Source organism: Macrobrachium nipponense, chromosome 19 (genome assembly GCF_015104395.2).
Source record: "Macrobrachium nipponense isolate FS-2020 chromosome 19, ASM1510439v2, whole genome shotgun sequence".
In the NCBI taxonomy this organism is placed as follows: Eukaryota; Metazoa; Arthropoda; class Malacostraca; order Decapoda; family Palaemonidae; genus Macrobrachium; species Macrobrachium nipponense.
In genome coordinates, this window is record NC_061088.1 from 34,126,417 (window position 1) to 34,143,927 (window position 17,511).

General features: G+C 36.5%; 1 protein-coding gene across 2 annotated transcripts in view; it reads right to left on the reverse strand.

Annotated features, from left to right (window-relative positions):
• The window catches only part of LOC135215980 (tubulin beta chain-like), a 61,645-nt gene that overhangs the window by 17,599 nt on the left and 26,535 nt on the right, over positions 1 to 17,511 (reverse strand). For both annotated transcript variants that reach the window (XM_064250927.1, XM_064250926.1), the window contains exons 2-4: positions 5,254 to 5,362; positions 4,067 to 4,177; positions 1,021 to 1,265 (exon numbers count right to left, since the gene is read on the reverse strand). In XM_064250927.1, coding sequence (XP_064106997.1) covers positions 1,021 to 1,265; positions 4,067 to 4,177; positions 5,254 to 5,362 — 465 coding nt within the window. The remainder of the gene's footprint in view (positions 1 to 1,020; positions 1,266 to 4,066; positions 4,178 to 5,253; positions 5,363 to 17,511) is intronic.

Sequence of the window (17,511 nt, forward strand, 5' to 3'; positions counted from 1 at the left end):
GCTCTTTAGCCAGGTTGTGAACTCTTGCGTGGTTTACCGAACCGCTAAATTTTGTTGCAAGTGTTGGTAAATCTATGATTTTTTCTTTGGGCATAAGCTATGATCAGCTCCCTTTATACGTATGGGTTTGGGCCTAAATAAGTGAAACAAATTACTAAAATAAAATTCTTCCCTTATTTAACATCAAAATCTTTGAGCGCCTCGGCGGCGTGGTTGGTATGGTATTAGCGTCCCACCTCGGTGGTTGCGGGTTCGATTCTCTGTCATTCCATTGAGGAGTGAGAGATGTGTATTTCTGGTGATAGAAGTTCACTCTCGACGTGGTTCGGAAGTCACGTAAAGCCGTTGGTCCCGTTGCTGAATAACCACTGGTTCCATGCAACGTCAAAGCACCATACAAACAAAGTCAAAATATTTGAATCTTGAGGAAGAGCGCTTTGTTGGTGATTTCAAGCCCTGTATGATGGTGATATGTTTTGGTAGTGACTTTTGTATTTTGCCGAATGCTAAACAAATTTGTTATTTGGACTAAAGGATAAGACGCCGGTTCATGTATACTAGAATGATTCACGAATGATAGGACACGTTACTTTTATCATCTCCTCACATAACCAGCCTTACGCCTTAAAGTAGTAAGTGCATATATATAGTATGAATATATATATATATATATATATATATATATATCATTAATATATATATATATATATATATATTATATATATATATATATATTGTGCACGCGCGTGTGTGTGTATTTTTGTGTATTTATGTGAAATAGAGATAGAGATAGAAATAAGTGTCAGGAAAGGGTATTGGTGAGAAATACAGGTGATATTGACAGGAAGAGAAAGGCAAAAATGTATTGAGAGATGAAGATCAAGGAATAGGTAATGGTTAGTGAGAGATAAGTACCAGTGAGACAGATAAAAATAGCAGAGAAAGAGAATGACAAGAGTAATTTAGTGAGAGAAAGATCGAACTGCCAGAGAGAGAGAGAGCAACTCGCTCGCGTCCCACCTTTGGACTAGGCATCACTGAGAAGGTGTTGACTATTCTGTCTGGGTATTCTTCCTTGATCCTGGAGATGAGAAGGGTGCCCATGCCCGATCCTGTGCCCCCTCCTAAGGAGTGTGCCAGCTGGAACCCCTGGAGGCAGTCGCATCCCTCGATCTCCTTCCTGACGATGTCGTTAACGGCGTCCACCAGTTCCGCTCCTTCGGTGTAGTGACCCTTCGCCCAGTTGTTGCCTGCGCCGCTCTGACCTGCAATCGTTTTTATTTATAAAGAATGTCATTTTTTGGAGGGAAGGGGCCTTGTTTTTAAGGAATGTCTAGCTTTTTATGTTTGTTTAGAACCTAGTTGTTAATTTTCTTTATCTTTATAATGTGTCTTTTCTACTGTATGTTGTTGTTATTTATAGTAAAAAGGACAAGGCGAAGCCTTTTCGGGCTTTTTTGACGATATCAGGCTAATGTTGGGAGGGTCAGAGGAAGGTGCCCCGGTTTCAAGTTCGGTTAGGATATACCTCCTGTTGAAATATGATTTTGAACTGCTAATAAGCTGCCGTCAGTACGCGAAAATAGCTTATTTTTGCGTATTTTCTGTTTATTTATATGGAAAAGGATGTATTTTGTCATTTATATATAAATACATACATATATGTATATATATGTGTATGTATGTATATATATATATATATATGCATACATACATATATATATATATATATATATATATATATATATATATATATATATATATATATATATATATATATATATATATATATATATATATATATATATATATAAAGGAACGTCTTTTGGTTTGTTTCATATTTTACTGTTAATGGACGTGTGTTGCCGTTCATTTTAGTTGTTATAAGGAACGGCTGGTTTCTCAATCTTGTATTTTAGGAATCTGTTTGTCGAGGGAAATTTTTATAAAAAAAAAAAAAAAAAAAAAAAAAAAAAAAAAAAAAAAAAAAAAAAAAAAAAAAACACAATGATGATATTTTTCATTATGACTAAATTTACTAGTCAGTGTGACACCAATCTTACTATAATGGGCGTAATGTCTGTCCGTCTGTCATTCAATCACGGCCAAACGGCTTGTCCGATGGGTATGAAGGGGGCAGGGGTGAGAAGGGATCCCCTGAAAGGGAGCTGGGTCTGCCGGTGAAACGAGGCTGGTTACGCCCGTAGACTTAGTTACTTACGAATTTTCATACATAATTTCTGTATACATTATGTTTGCTAGTTTACATAAATGAGTCGGTTGTTGTATTCTACGTATTTGTTTTTTACTGGTTTACTGGAAAAATATTCTTTTTGCCACAGAGTTCGTTCGTCAAAAATAAAATATGGGTGTATGTTTATCTGTATTTGGTTACTTCATGCTGTTGTTGGTTTGACGGTTATTGCTTAGGGCAGTGGTTTTCAACCTGTGGGCCATAGAGGGTTCTGAGAGGGGCCATGACACGAGCATCTTTAAAATAATATTTAAAAGTGTAAAACCTAGAAATAATGGAGCACAAAATGAGAGAGAGAGAGAGAGAGTTATTAACAGTGAATAAAGGCCAATATTTTCTTCCAGTGATGAAAATGTAAACTAATGACGTGTTCTAAAGAAATAGCTCTGTAAATGATAACGTAAAACTAATAAAAGTGTTCTAAAAAACTTTAATAAAATTCTATTATTATTTTTTACACAATTTTGAAGGGCATTGGGCCACGAGTACTTAGGAATGCCAAAAATGGGCCATGGGCACAAAAAGTTTGAAAAACACTGGCTTAGGGGATAATGTAACAAAACCTTCAGGCAGAGGTCCTGTTTTTTTTTTTTTTTTGTATACAATTGGCTGGGCGAGAAACGGAATCAAATTTGCTGAGCGTCATAATATTACTTTTGGTATCGTTTTAAAGATCATTGGTTTGCGGAATATTGTTTTATGAAACACACGCCTAGAAAAAGAATACATTTCCTTACGTGCATTTGGATTTACATGAAGAGAGCAACTATTGCTTTTGTTTGATTTTGGAATGTATTTGTTTGTGAGATACTATAGAGTGTTTTATATGAAAATTTCTAAATACCTTTCCTTTCAAAGAGATTTATGACCGAATTTGCTTGCAATAATTAGATGGTAGGATACGTCTGTGATTTGTGTGCGTGTTTTAATGATTTTTGCATTCAGTTATTAATGACCGGGTGATTTATATCGTCATATATTGAACACATTCAAATGTCAAATTACGTAATGCAATCTATTTCTGCATGACTGCCGGTGTCCATGCAGGCGGGGCTTTGTACTCCTTTTTCTCTTACACTCACAAAACAATATCATATGTCAGCGACTGCCTACTCACTGGTGAACTTATGAGGCGTTATTTTTGTCATAAACTCGGCGAATAAACAAATATACACTTAATGCTAATTAAGTGCTTTTACAACCAAAGGTGCATATCGGCTTGATTTTAAATTAGTAACCTGCGTTTGTTTCGGATATCGCTGATCAACAAAAAGTGTCTTTCACTGTTTAGGCCAACAGTGGCTCCTTGGGTTGCATCAAGCTTTCCTAAATTCTTCGTTTCTTTCCCGAATCAAACTCTTCCATGGGGGGGGGGGGGGGGGTTGCTATTGTCGTCAGTGCACCTTGTGCGGTGCACTATAGGCATTGTTAAGGTTCTTTGCAACGGCCCTTCGGCCCCTAGCTGCAATCATTTTCATTCCCTTAACTATGCCTCCGTTCGTATTTTCTTTCTTCCATATGACTTTCCACCCTTCCTATCATTTGCTTCATAGTGCAGCTGCGAGCTTTCCCTCCTGTTACACCTTTCAAACCTTTTTACTGTCAATTTCCGTTTCAGCGCTGAATGACCTCAAAGGCCCAGCGCTTGGCCTTTGGCCTAAATTCTATATTCTATTCTTCGATTCTCCAGAGTAGAACTCGACCCTCTTGTTAATAAGGGTCGACACAGAGAGAGAGAGAAAGAGAGACAGACAGAGATAGACAGACAGGAATTGAATGAGAGAAAATAAACGCCAAGGAGGATATGGTTACCGAAAACGAAGTTGTCGGGGTGAAAGAGCTTCCCGAAAGGACCTGCTCTGACGGCGTCCATTGTTCCTGGTTCCAGGTCAACCAAGACGGCCCGGGGAACGTACTTCCCTCCTGGAAGAGAAGAAATCGTTAGACATTGAGAGGAAACAATAGGATGTACCTTTGATGTAAGATCAAGTGTGGAAATATAATTCAGTAAACGTTAAAGTCCGGTGAGAAAAAAATATTGACATTGTTGTTCACATCATTTTAATTTCATATAACAGTTAGAATAAAGACATATCGGTGATATCTGCAAACTGTAAAGCAATAGGCCTTCAGTCTATATTCATAACATACTGAAATGGAGGTAATATTTCATGCCAAACTCTTACCAAGCAATAAAGAGAATCAATTGAAATTCCTTCTCGTCTATCAACAGGGAATCAGAACGACCCCAAAACTTTCTCTATTTTTGTTTATTGTCAATAAATCCGAACTAACGGAGAAAATCGTTATCTGGGTTTGGGGACTGAGGAATGCCAATGGCCGGGGCTCTTACGATATTGGGAAAAGCGATTTCTTTTATGAATGTTTAGTCTGTAGTAGTGTGCATGTATACTCCTGTACATATATATGATGTATATGTTTGTATGTGATAAATCAGACTCACGCTGTTTATATATATATACATATACTATATATATATTATATATACATGTGTAAGTGCGAGTATATATATATATATATATATATATATATATATATATATAATATATATATACATAAATACATATATATATATAATATATATATATATATATATATATATATTTATATATATTGTGTGTATATATGTATAAAGTATGCATTATGCTCATACAAGCTTATGTGTGTATATATATATATATATATATATATATATATATATATATATATATATATATATATATATATATAAATGTCTGTGCGATTATGCATGCATGCATGTAGTAAGTATATACATACAGATGTATGTATGTGCAAACTTGCTGATATTACGAGGTGTGTGCTTAATACCTTGCTTATCGGCAAGTACAACATAATACTAAATCATCACAGTTTCCGAAACCCGGCAACGACTCCATCAGTCCCAAACGGACATAGATAGACAGATAGACAGACACAGGGAAAACATCGATTTTACCTCGCATGCCGTCTCTCGTTACCTGAAGCTTCATTGTAATAGACGTCTATCCTCTCCAGCTGAATTTCGTGTGACCCGACGTAGACGCCTTCGGGGTCTATGCCGTGTTCGTCGCTCGTCACCTCCCAGAACTGTAAAAGTATGTTGAATGTTAAATTCGGCGTTTTTGCTGCATTCTTTGGGGCGTTGTTTCCTAGAACAGTGAAAAATGGATAAAGAGTGAGGAAAAGCGAGAGGGGAAAAATCTCAGGAAATGCCTTACTTATTACCGATTACGTCAGACTACTTTGATATGTTGCTTATTTTTGCAACACTTTTTTTTTCCTGTGCTCTGGCCTAGTAAAGCAGCAGTGTAGACTATGACAGGTTTATCAGAAATGGTTAACCGATGTAATTTTACCCCCGGATCATCGGAAGACGCAGAATGCTGGAAGAGCAAAGAAAATCCATTGAATATTTCGTTTCCAGACACTAAACCCTTCATTGCTTACTTAGTTTAACTGGAAATGTGAATTGTGAAGGACAAAAAAAGAAAACAAAACCCAAATCACGCAAACTATCTTTGTAACATTTAAACAAACCACCTGACACAAAAGTAGTTTAATCGGTGCATACGAGCCATGTGGACCGAGAACGAAATAAACCTGTTAATGACATTCAATCCACTAGAAAAATATCGTGCCATCCATTTAGTAAGTAAAGGGAATGTTACTGTGAGTCACGCTTCCATTGATAGCTATCAGTATTGATTGACACTTACAATTTTAACTTGAAAGTGTCGCATACTTCGAAAGGGATTTATTTAGAAGGAAGTAGGTCAATTTCGCATTTCTGGCATTTTTGTAGTTTCAGTTTAAGGTTAAATGAGGTTCTTCTCCTCCTCCTTTCTCCTTTCTCCTCCTTCTCCTCTTCCTCTTTTCTCCTTCTCCTCTTTCTCCTTTCTCCTCCTCCTCCTCCTCATTCCTCTTTTTGTAAGGTGGCGGCTAGAGGTATAGAATATTGCAATCCTCGGCAAACATTTACGGATGAGGTTGCAAGCCCCATGCCCTGTTCTTGACATCAGCTGACGTTGATATCCATTCACAGTTATGTCGACTTACGAGCATCAGTCCAAGATTGGGTCACGAACCTTAGGATGAGAGACCATTGCTCCATCAATTAAGAGGTGACTATATCAACAATTAAGAGACCCCTGTATATAATTTTACAGTTTTGTTTTTTCATTTCATAAACCGAGCCAGAATTAACTTATTAAATCGGTATCAGTTTTCAAAGCGTCTGATACATGCTTGCATGCTTGTATTATCTATAGAGTAAACTGTGAATAAAGGCGTTTGTGTGTGGGTGTATGTGTCTTTCCTTCCAGGATCGTGTTGCCGTCAGTGATATTCGCTCAGTTTACAAACTAACTAACGGACCAGTATCCAATTCTGGAGCCACACGAGATGGGATGATACGGCTTTCCCTAAATTCCTGCTGGGCCTCTGTTGATCTAAGCATTGAATTTTGTACCTAACTGTTGTGGATCGCAGCTAGTATCGAGAGAAAACGAGAGTAGAAGTAAGGAATAACAGGTGTTTATTCCGTCAAAATTGATGCAATTAAAACTGGAAGTCCTCGACGAGGTAGCCCTCAGCCTACATCCGGGCTTCTCTTAGAAGACTGTACTGATTTTAGAAATGAGAATGAATATAATGAAACAGCAATATTTCCGGTGGCATGACCATTAGATTTGTTTATATCCGCTATAGCAAGTATTCTGTGAAGAAGTTTCTCCATTAGCTGTGCAGCACCGCTGCTGTCGGATGTATAATACCACCCAATTTTAAAAGTTGTTTTCGACTATTTTGGTTTATATATTTTTAATTTTTTGTAATTCTTGTGCTCTGTTCAGTGTGTGTCTTTGTGTTTAGGTGGAGGGGGGGGGGGCGTGTTGTTTCTATACAACGAATTAGAAATACAACTTAACCCTTATGGTAAACTGAGAAATATCAAGGCAGAATTACCGCTGTAAGTATGTTATCTCAGTCACTGAATATGTAGTAATTATGGCGTTTTCTTCAGAAACTTTCTCATTTTTATCGACGCGTCCCGAAACCTTTTACTGGTAACAGAGAGCGTCTGTGTTTGGGCTGGTTGCTATGCAGTGTTGAGCTTGTTGAGGCATTCCTCCTGTCACATTTTTTCGGACATTCCACTGATACTGCTCCCTGTGACAAACTTTCCACAAACATTCAACGAGCTGCAAGTCTTCTCTGTTTGAAACTTTTCCATGATATTGCAGTGGTACTACTCTCTGTTGCAGACTTTTCACAAATGTGATGCTACGGTGGTATCGTACCCTTTCATCACTGTCTTTGTTGCATATAAAGATTTATATTGTGACAGCAATTAGAGGATGAGTAAACTTTGAATATTATTACGATCCATCGAGTATATTCACTGGTTAACTCATGCGGCTCAGAAATGAACGTAAATGTGATACTAAGGTATGCCGTTCAATGATTTTTCGTGTGAGCAATAGAATGGGTCTGTATTTTTCTGAATATCTCCCTTTGCTATTGATTAATGTCAAGAAAGGTGTGGTTCAAATATCACACAGACATACACACATACATATGATATATAATATTATATATATATATATATATATATATACATATATATGTGTGTGTGTGTATAAATATAATATATATAATATATATATATATATATATGTCGATAAATAAATATTTATATATAATATGTATGCATGTATATGTATAAGTATAGATACACACATTATATAATATATATATATATATATATATATATATATATATATATATATATAAGCGTACATACATAATTGCTATTCAGATTTTCATTGAGGTGTATTTGGGATGGGGTTGGTGACACATCTGGCAGTTGTCGATGCTCACCCAGTAAATCCCAGACCCACTTTTGCTTCATTACCTTATCTCTCAGGCGAATGTGCGTTGGATCAAACAGGGACAAGAGCATAATGAAAAAGACACTCGCTTGAGGGTTTAAAAATCCCTTCTGATAGTTTGAAGACGAGAAAAATGCGCGGTTATGCAACCTGTCCAGAAAATCAAATGAAATCGATAATCGACTTGAGGTGCAGACTGTATTGCAGGTCTGCCCGGGAATGTATTAAACTGCTATTCTGATATGGATTGGGTAGCGCTTTCATAAAGATGAAAGTAAGGCTTCAGTGGTAATGGCAAAGAACGAGTGGGTCTGCTCGGTTATCTCTCTCTCTCTCTCTCTCTCTCTCTCTCTCTCTCTCCCTGTTTCTCTTACTTTCCATGCCGAGGTTTTTTTTTTTTTTAATATAGCTATCTCTTTCTTGGTAGGCTGGCGTTTATTCTGGGTCACTGTCTAGATGTGGTTAAAGGTCTGTCAACAGAAGTGAAGGTCCAGCTTTTTATAGCCACCGCTGCAGATATATCCAGCCCAGGTTATAGCCACAAAACTTGTTGATCACACCGGGGACAAGGTCGTCCCGGCCTCTACTGACAAGGCATGTCGATCTAATCTCTAATATCAGAGTCGATTAGATTTGCATGTTGAATTCGAGGGTGGGCTCTTCCACGTGGGTTGCATGTCAAGGGCTCGTCTCTCTCTCCCTCTCTCTCTCTCTCTCCGCTGTTTTTGACCAAACTGGCTTAACCAGAATTAACACTAACAATGTAAATACAGTTGTTCTTTATACCACAGAGCTACGTTGATGCTTTTAGGAACCTTACCGACAGAGTGGAGTAAGTTCTCATTTACCTTGTGTATTTACTTGGGCAATACCTGTTTTATGGTGCGCTCACAATAGTCAGTATTCCCAATATATATGTTATTGTATTGATGATTATTAAGTTTTATTAGGTTTGAATTATTAGAATAAGTTTATGAGGCGCTTTTAAAAAGTATATAGGCAATGTGTATATGTTCTGCGTTAATGATTTTGTTGTGGGAACGTAGACACTGAAAAGGCTTTCATCTCAAGAGCAAATTCGTCAGTGCTGCTCTAGTCCTAATCATTCCTTTGTTTACATTTCTCCCGACGACGCTTCAACTTAGATCGATTAGAATAGCTATGGATGTTTGGGAATTAGACCCATGGCTTTATTTCTACTTTTGTCTGATGATAATCAACGTATTGACTTCATACTATTTCGATATGCACAATTTGTTATGTCTTGTTATAGTCTAGGGCATTACAATTTCATAAAGATGATGTCTTTCGTAAATATTGTTAATGAGGTCTTTGTTGTTGTTGGTGTAACTGCTATTGCGTTGTTACATGTAAGGTGAGCTGAAATTTTAGTTGCGTTATCGATCCGCTAAGATATCTGCAGTCATTTGGTAGCATTTCATCTGAACCGGGACCACTTTAATGCCGATAACGGTAAAGTAAGTTGCAAAACGGCAATTAACATCATGCAAGTTCATAAAGGATTGATGGACGAACGAACGCAAGCTTGGCGAAGAGGTCATTAACCTTGAATTGTTTTGCATAACGTCTGTAATGGCGTCGTTATATTTTAATGTATATTTTGCTTATATACGTAAAATGTATTTTTTCTCAAACATGCTAACTAAGACAAATATGAATATTGGAATTCTACTCAGCAACCTATAGCTGATTCAGAAAAACAAACTATTAGAAGAAGTGAAAAGACTTTGTATAGATTAATTCGTTGAAAACTGACATTATTTTCAATAAAATATTATTATTATCATTTGCTAGAAGAAGACCCTCATTAATACAGGTTTTATTGAAAATTATGGCTATTTCAGCTCCGTTCATTCTGTAAAGAAGTTTATCTTTCTTCTTGTCACTTACTTTTCTTCTGTACTCAAGTTGGCTATTAAAACGCCAAATGGGGAATTCATGTAAAAACGCGGTATTTGTCAAATTCTGTATAATATATTCAATTTGACAAATACAACGTTTTTTGACATGAATCCCCCATTTGGCGTTTTAATAGCTAATATTATTATTTGAGTACAGAAGAAAAAAGAAAAGTCAATAATAAGAAACATAGAGAAACTTCTATACAAAATAAACGGGGCTGAAATAGCCTTTATTTTCAATAAAACCTGTATTATTATTATTATTATTATTATTATTATTATTATTATTATTATTATTATTATTGAAGGGAGGCTTGCACTCTACCAAACAAGGCCAGGGGACCCTTTTCTTACTGGAAAAAAGTGTCCGTATTAGTTCAGAGTAGATAAGTCACTGGAAAAATACAAAAATAACTCAAAGGTTTCGGACAACTAGGATTGTTTAAAACCCGCGTTAGGTTTTATGTCTGTGGAGCGAGATTTGGTTGCTGTATTCAATAACTTCACCATTTTAGAAGGGAAACCCAACGGCACAGTTGGAGGAAAGGAGAGGATGGAAATGGTAACAGCTAAGACAACAGGAAAAACAAAAGAAGGGAGTAGTACCAAGTGTTTTCGAGTTATTTCAACACACTTTGCACCAAGAAAATCTGTTGAAATAACACAAAAGCGCTTGATAGGCGCTCCATTTTATTTTCCCTGTGACCTCTTAAAGGGAGATTAAATTATTTGAGATGGTTTGTATTAATTTTGTATGGGGATAATTAAAGAAAATTGTTACAAAGAATTTGTTGCGTTCAACATTTTAATTGTTGAAATTTGAAATAATGTAAATATTGTATATTGTTAGTTTTAAATAAATAAAAAGGGTTACGTAACATTGACCGACCACGGTAGGCATTCCAGACATGAGCCAGAATGACCGAGAGTAATGGAGTAGGCATTCTATGAATACGTCATAAGGACGAACCATTAAAATTCCACAGAAATGAATCATGACGATTGTGCCGTTGGAGTGTCCACGCTCGTGCCGATCCCAAGTCCGGCGCTCGCAACATTCCACAGAGATCTGCTGCAGATGGCAGTGTATCAGTAAGAAAGGTTGTTTAGCGTGAGGACATTAAACGTAGGAACATTTAGGATTCCTCGTTACTCGTGGATATATCTCTCAAGTGAATCGGAATCTTAGACGTTATCAGTTGGAAAAAGGTTCTTGGATAAGAGACACGCAAACACTGTACGTTATTAATAGTTGTTACAAATGAGAATTCACCTCTCTCTCTCTCTCTCTCTCTCTCTCTCTCTCTCAGCCAGTACCTTCAACAATATTGGAAGTTAGTCAATCAATTATTGTAATCAAAGGAACCGGTCTTTCTTGGAAGGAATAATTGTTGTTTCTTGGTAATATACTTTATTTTCCGAAATCTCTCTTAATTTTGCTTCTTGTTTCTTTCATGTAGAAGCCGGTTAGTCTGAAAACCTAGTGCCTTGTACTAGCCCTGACCCGATGGAGACTGCAAACGAAAGTAGAAGGATGAAGGATGGAACTTGAGTCAAATACTTGTTTTCTAAGTCGGGGAAACGGGTAAATGGAGAGAATTAAGAACTTGTTGGAATTCCCTTGAATTACTCCGATGGGAAATTCCCTCTGGTTGCTCTTCGGGATTCGCTGTGACTCACTGAGCGTCAGTTGTTGGGATGTGGTTTCTATTCCTAACCCGCGTCCCCCATTGATAATCACGGGAGCTCCGCAGTTTTTAAGTGCTTTTTCTTTCTACTTGAATTCTTAAATAAATAATTGTGTTTCCCTGAACGCTACAGAATTATGCTAATCAGTGAGAAGCAGTGTGGTCACTGTTTCGTAATAGTCTTTCGTTATATGGACATTAGTTTCACACCGTAGGCCAATAAATCCATCTCTGCGTGACCAATAATGTCAGCCATGCTGACGTGAATATACATATAGGAATGTGTTCTTTGTTGTCATGTCATCTGCTCAATTTTATGCCTTCTTTGTTTTTTGTTTTTTTGTTTTTTGGTGTGGTTGGGTGGGTGGGGGTTGGCGTTGGAAATCGGGTAATATTTGCTTTGGTAAAGGCTGGTCCAATATTACATACAAGTTGCAAGTCTAGTACTTAGGAATTTTCTGTTTACATTGTTGGGATGTTGCCTTTCCGTGTTTCAGATGTTATGAGAGAGAGAGAAAGATAACATAATCCCAAATTCGGACAGTCTTCGATTATTTCCTTCTAATATTCAGAAATCAAAGCTCCTAGGAATTTAGATACCTCGAGTAATATCAATAGTAATGACGTTACTAGGAATAATAATAATAGATACGAAATAATTGTAGCAGTTAAAAAGGATCAATATGACAAATATTTATGGCTAAGTTAAACAGTCCTTCCCAAATGACGTAGGGCTGAACTTCGCATATCTAAAATTTGTTTCCCCTTGGAGGGAGTGGCTTCAGTATAAAAACCCCTCTTAACGTTTCACCAGAGGAGAACTAACAAAGAATGGCTTCAATTAAAAAGACGGCCGTCACAGCACCATCCACTTTATCTTCACTTTATGTTCATAAAATGCAGTCCAACTTTTTTCCACCATTGAGCTGTGTCCACTTATCGGCTTAGAGGTAGTGGCTTCATAGAAAAAGACAATAGTCAGTTACATCGTCTACTTTATCTTGCTACCCGGGAACTTCATCCACTCAGTGTGAGAAGTTTCGGATAAAAAGACAAGTCACCACGCTATCGTCCAGTGAGCTGTGCTACACTGTAAGAGATTGGCTCCTTTTAAAAAGACAACATTCAGAATGCCTTTGATCTTATCTTTTCAGCAGTGAGCCTCATTCACATATAAGGAATGTCTTCGTATAAAAAGACAAAAGTTACTATGTCATCCAACTCAACCTTTGGCCATATCCACCAACGGGGGCTTGTGATTAAAAAAAAAGAGACTGCAATCGCCACGCCATCCACTTTATCATCTGCATTACTTTTCACCATGAGCCACATCCATTCGGAGGGAGTGCCCACATTTAGAAAGGGCATAGTCACTACACCGTCACCTTAATTTTGACCAGTAAGCCATATCCTCTTAGTCCCATAGGGAAGGGTGGTTAGTGCTGTCAGTGCACCTCGCTCATTACACTGCAGGCTTACTTGAGTTCCTTTGTAGCGTCCCTTCGGCCCCTAGCTGCAACCCATTTCATTCATTTTACTGTACCTCTGTTCTTATTATTTGTCTTCATCCTACTTTCTACCCTCTTCTAACGAATGTTTGTTAGTGCAACTTCGAGGTGTTCCTCCTTTTACACCTGCAAAACCTTTACTCACAATTTCCCTTTCAGCACTGAATGACGTCATAGGTCCCAGTGCTTGGCCTTTGTTTTAAATTTTAGATATCATTCCATTCGATCCCATGTATCCAGTGACCCTACCTACCGTTGTTAGAGCCAGTAGCTTCAGGCGAAAAGACGACAATCACTACACCATCACCTTATTTAGACTAAGGGAGTGGCTTGAGATGGAAAGACAACACAGTCACTACGCCATCGCACCACTAAACCGTATCCAAAAGGGAATGGCTTCAGTAAGGAGACAGTAGTTATTGCTCCATTCTTATTATTCGACTCGTAAGACTTGTCTCTGTCCTCTTACTGCTGAGTTAAGATTGAAATCCTTACGCGGAAAATAATTTCAACAACCTCACATCTGTTTCGTACACCTTGAAAGAATCTTAAACATTAGGTCGCCTACCCCGTTTCGTATATTAACCTAGCCTCTGATCTGTACCTACTTTCACCCTTGCTAGATATTGGAGCTTTCTTTTGAATCCCACAAGCAGTATATCGATCCCCGTTATAAATGTTGCTTCCTTTCTACTGTATTTTGCAAGAACATACACGCTCCTGTACATTGATTATACAGTTTTAAGCCTCATAAGCCGTATGTCGCTCCCCGTCCTTATGTAGTCACTTACCATCATTATCTTATATACATTCACCTGCCTCCTGGTCATTGTGGACCTGTCTTTTCAGCTATGTAAGCAATGTGTTTCTCTATATGATGTACAACACTGTCTCATTTATCTTTCTTTATCCTGTACAAACTCCATGATGCCGTAAACTATCAAAATACCTTCACGCCAAAATTCATACATTTAACTTTACTGACAAGTCCTGTAGCGTCTTCAGTGCACTGATGCAACCGCTTGCCATCGCCTCGATAAAGTAATCGATTAATTTATTTATTAATGCGTGCAATTCGATACGCCCTGTAACGTCATCGCTGCACAATTTTATTCTTGTGGCTGTATCGACCTTCGAAGTAGTGAACGAAGTGAATCTGAGCTTATTTTTCACGTTTGGCTGGACTAGACTTATTTTTACTTGCTTCAGGTGTAGGATGGCTCATGATCTCTCATTTGCTTTCAACAATAATTAATGGCTCCAGAGAAACAAAAAATAAAATATATCCCATCAGTGATCATCCGTTAAATTCTTAATCAGGGATTATCAGTATTATCATTGATATGTTGAGCCATAAAAACATTTACATGAATATAAGTTAGTTTACAGATTCCTTCTTTATTATAGAAGTAGGCAATGTAACTTTATAAAAAAAGATTATCTCTCGCTTCAAATGGCGTGTGAATAGACCCTTTGCTTATCAAATTATTGGGTAATGGGAGTATTTACCTTGTAAATGTTAGATAAATTTTCTAATTCCTTAGACATATTGACCCCCTTTATATATATATATATATATATATATATATATATATATATATATATATATATATATATATATATATATATATATATATAAGGCATAAATATTCTTAATTCCGACTACGCTTTGCTTTGGAAATAACTTAGACCCAAGGTGATTTTTATATAGGTAAATCTGCCCAACCAGGATTAGATGCCCTGATCATATGTAATTCCTTAGGGGTCTTAAGTTATTCTCAAGGTAAAGCGAATTCGATGTTGAAGGTTATCTGCGGCTTAATATTATATATATATATATATATATATATATATATATATATATATATATATATATAGTATAGATATATATATGAGTATATATATATATATATATATATATATATGTTATATATACACAGCTACATATAGCTAAAAAAGAGCAATACTATTTCATTAAATAACGAATACCACAGGAAAATGGTAGGCAGAATTCCAAGCGCTTTTGTCTACTAGGACATTGTCAAGGAATGAGTAAGGACGAAAGCGCTATCAATTTTCCTGTGGTATTTTCTTATAATATATAATATATATATATATATATATATATATAATATATATATACTATATATATATATAACTATATATATATGCATGTAAAATGAAAAGTGATACGGGCTGTGGTCCAGACCAATTTCGTCTATTATACCAGTTTTCCAAAGGTGTTCGAAGAGATTTACATTGCATATATGATATGATAAAAGCACAGAACAAGTGAACATTCGAATTAAAAAAAATAATTGAGAAAAAGCCGTCGACTCCTGTGAGGAGGAGGTGGCACTTAGTTTTTTTTTTTTTTTATCACGTAGAGATTGTTCTATTCATAAGTCTTGACTTCGGAAGGAAGCCATATATATCCTGATTATTTCTGAATGGAAAATAATAATCGAATCGTTTTGCTGTTCTGTAGACCAGGCTTAACTACACTTTGAAATATGTGTTATACATATTTCGGAGCTTTCCTAGATAGTGACCCCAAAGGGGGTTTTAACCCGGTATGTATAAACCCTTTGGGATTGCCGTAAAAACATAAACAAAAGACTGTAAACATCATAAATATAATGACCCTTGAGGTCACTATCTAGGAAGAATCCAATATTTCTATTGAAGTTAATGGATCAAATGAATACATTCCTAAGCTGAGCGAGTAAAGCTATGAGGGTAAACAGGAACCAGGAAACTGAAAAAATGAATGTTAATTTGGTGAGAGAATAGAAACAGTAGGTTCTTGCATTGTTTTTTATTAGATATTTTGGGTGGAGGTGGGATGAGTAAGAGGCAAGTTACAGAGTAGGTAAAGCAACAAATAGAGCAAGATGATTGCAAAATGTCAGAAGAAGACTTGGGGTGTCTATGGAAGCCAATGTTATAATGTATGAAGGGAATGTTCAGTCAGTTTTCCTGTGCGGAAATGAAGTACATGCAATGAGTACAAATAAAAGAAATAAAGTGAAAGCTTGTGGTATAAGATGATGGAAAGAGTGATAAGTGTGGAAAAACGTACAAGTTGTAAAAGCGAATGGATGGATGAGAGTTTTTTAGATATGGTTCGTTCGTGTGGGAAAGCCTTTATGATGATAAATTGTTCAAAAGAGTATACAATTTGGAAGTATTGGGAGGAAGAGGAAGACCCCGGCCCCCAGCCCCCACACAAAAAAATTGGATAGATGATATGAGAGAATTACCGGGGTGAGGTCTCAAAATCCATGAGGCCAGAGAGAGTGTCCTTGCAAGATAGAGGTTCATGGCATTATGAGTCTTGTCTGCAAGTCTATGGAGCGGGTCGTGTTTTGGAAGTTTTCTGCAGAGAGTTTCATCTACTATTTACCAGTTTAAGTGGGAATTCGGCAGTGACCACTGAATTTTTTGTTGGGAGCCAACCTTTGTTATATATATATATATATATATATATATATATATATATATATATATATATATATATATATATATATATATAGCATTATATATATGTGTGTGTGTGTTTGTTTGTGCGTGTGTGTGTGCGTCCCTTACACACACCTGAAATAATGTTCACAATTATTAAGCAACAAAAATCGTTTAATATCCAATTTACTGTACCTTGGGAGTAGCCAGCCTGGTGGCCAAAGTCACTTTCTATTGTTGTTTCCAAACCAGCCAACGTTTTGAAGACTGACGGGAAATGAATCACTTACCATCAATTATAATTCCCCTTGGGTGGAATTTATGCCCTAGACGTAGTAAACTGGATATTAAATGATAATTGTGGCTTAATATCTATGAGTATATATATATATATATATATATATATATATATATATATATATCTATATATATCATATATATATACATATACTATATATATATATATACTATATATATATATGTGTGTGTGTGTGTGTGTGTGTTTGTATAATGTCAATAAACTCAAGAAGTCTTGTGTAATACAGTTGGAGCCTTTATCCACTAGTTCGATTATCAATTTTGAGGCGACTGAGAATTCCCGAGCTGCTTCCTTCTGGGATCTGAGACTTTAAGGTAAAGCGGCTTTTGCTGAACTTGAAGAGAGAGAGAGAAAGAGAGAGAGAAACTCTCAAATATACATAATTAGGAAGTGTATATGACTACTCTAGAATTCTACAGATTCTGCAAGGAAAACGGCAGTGAACGAAT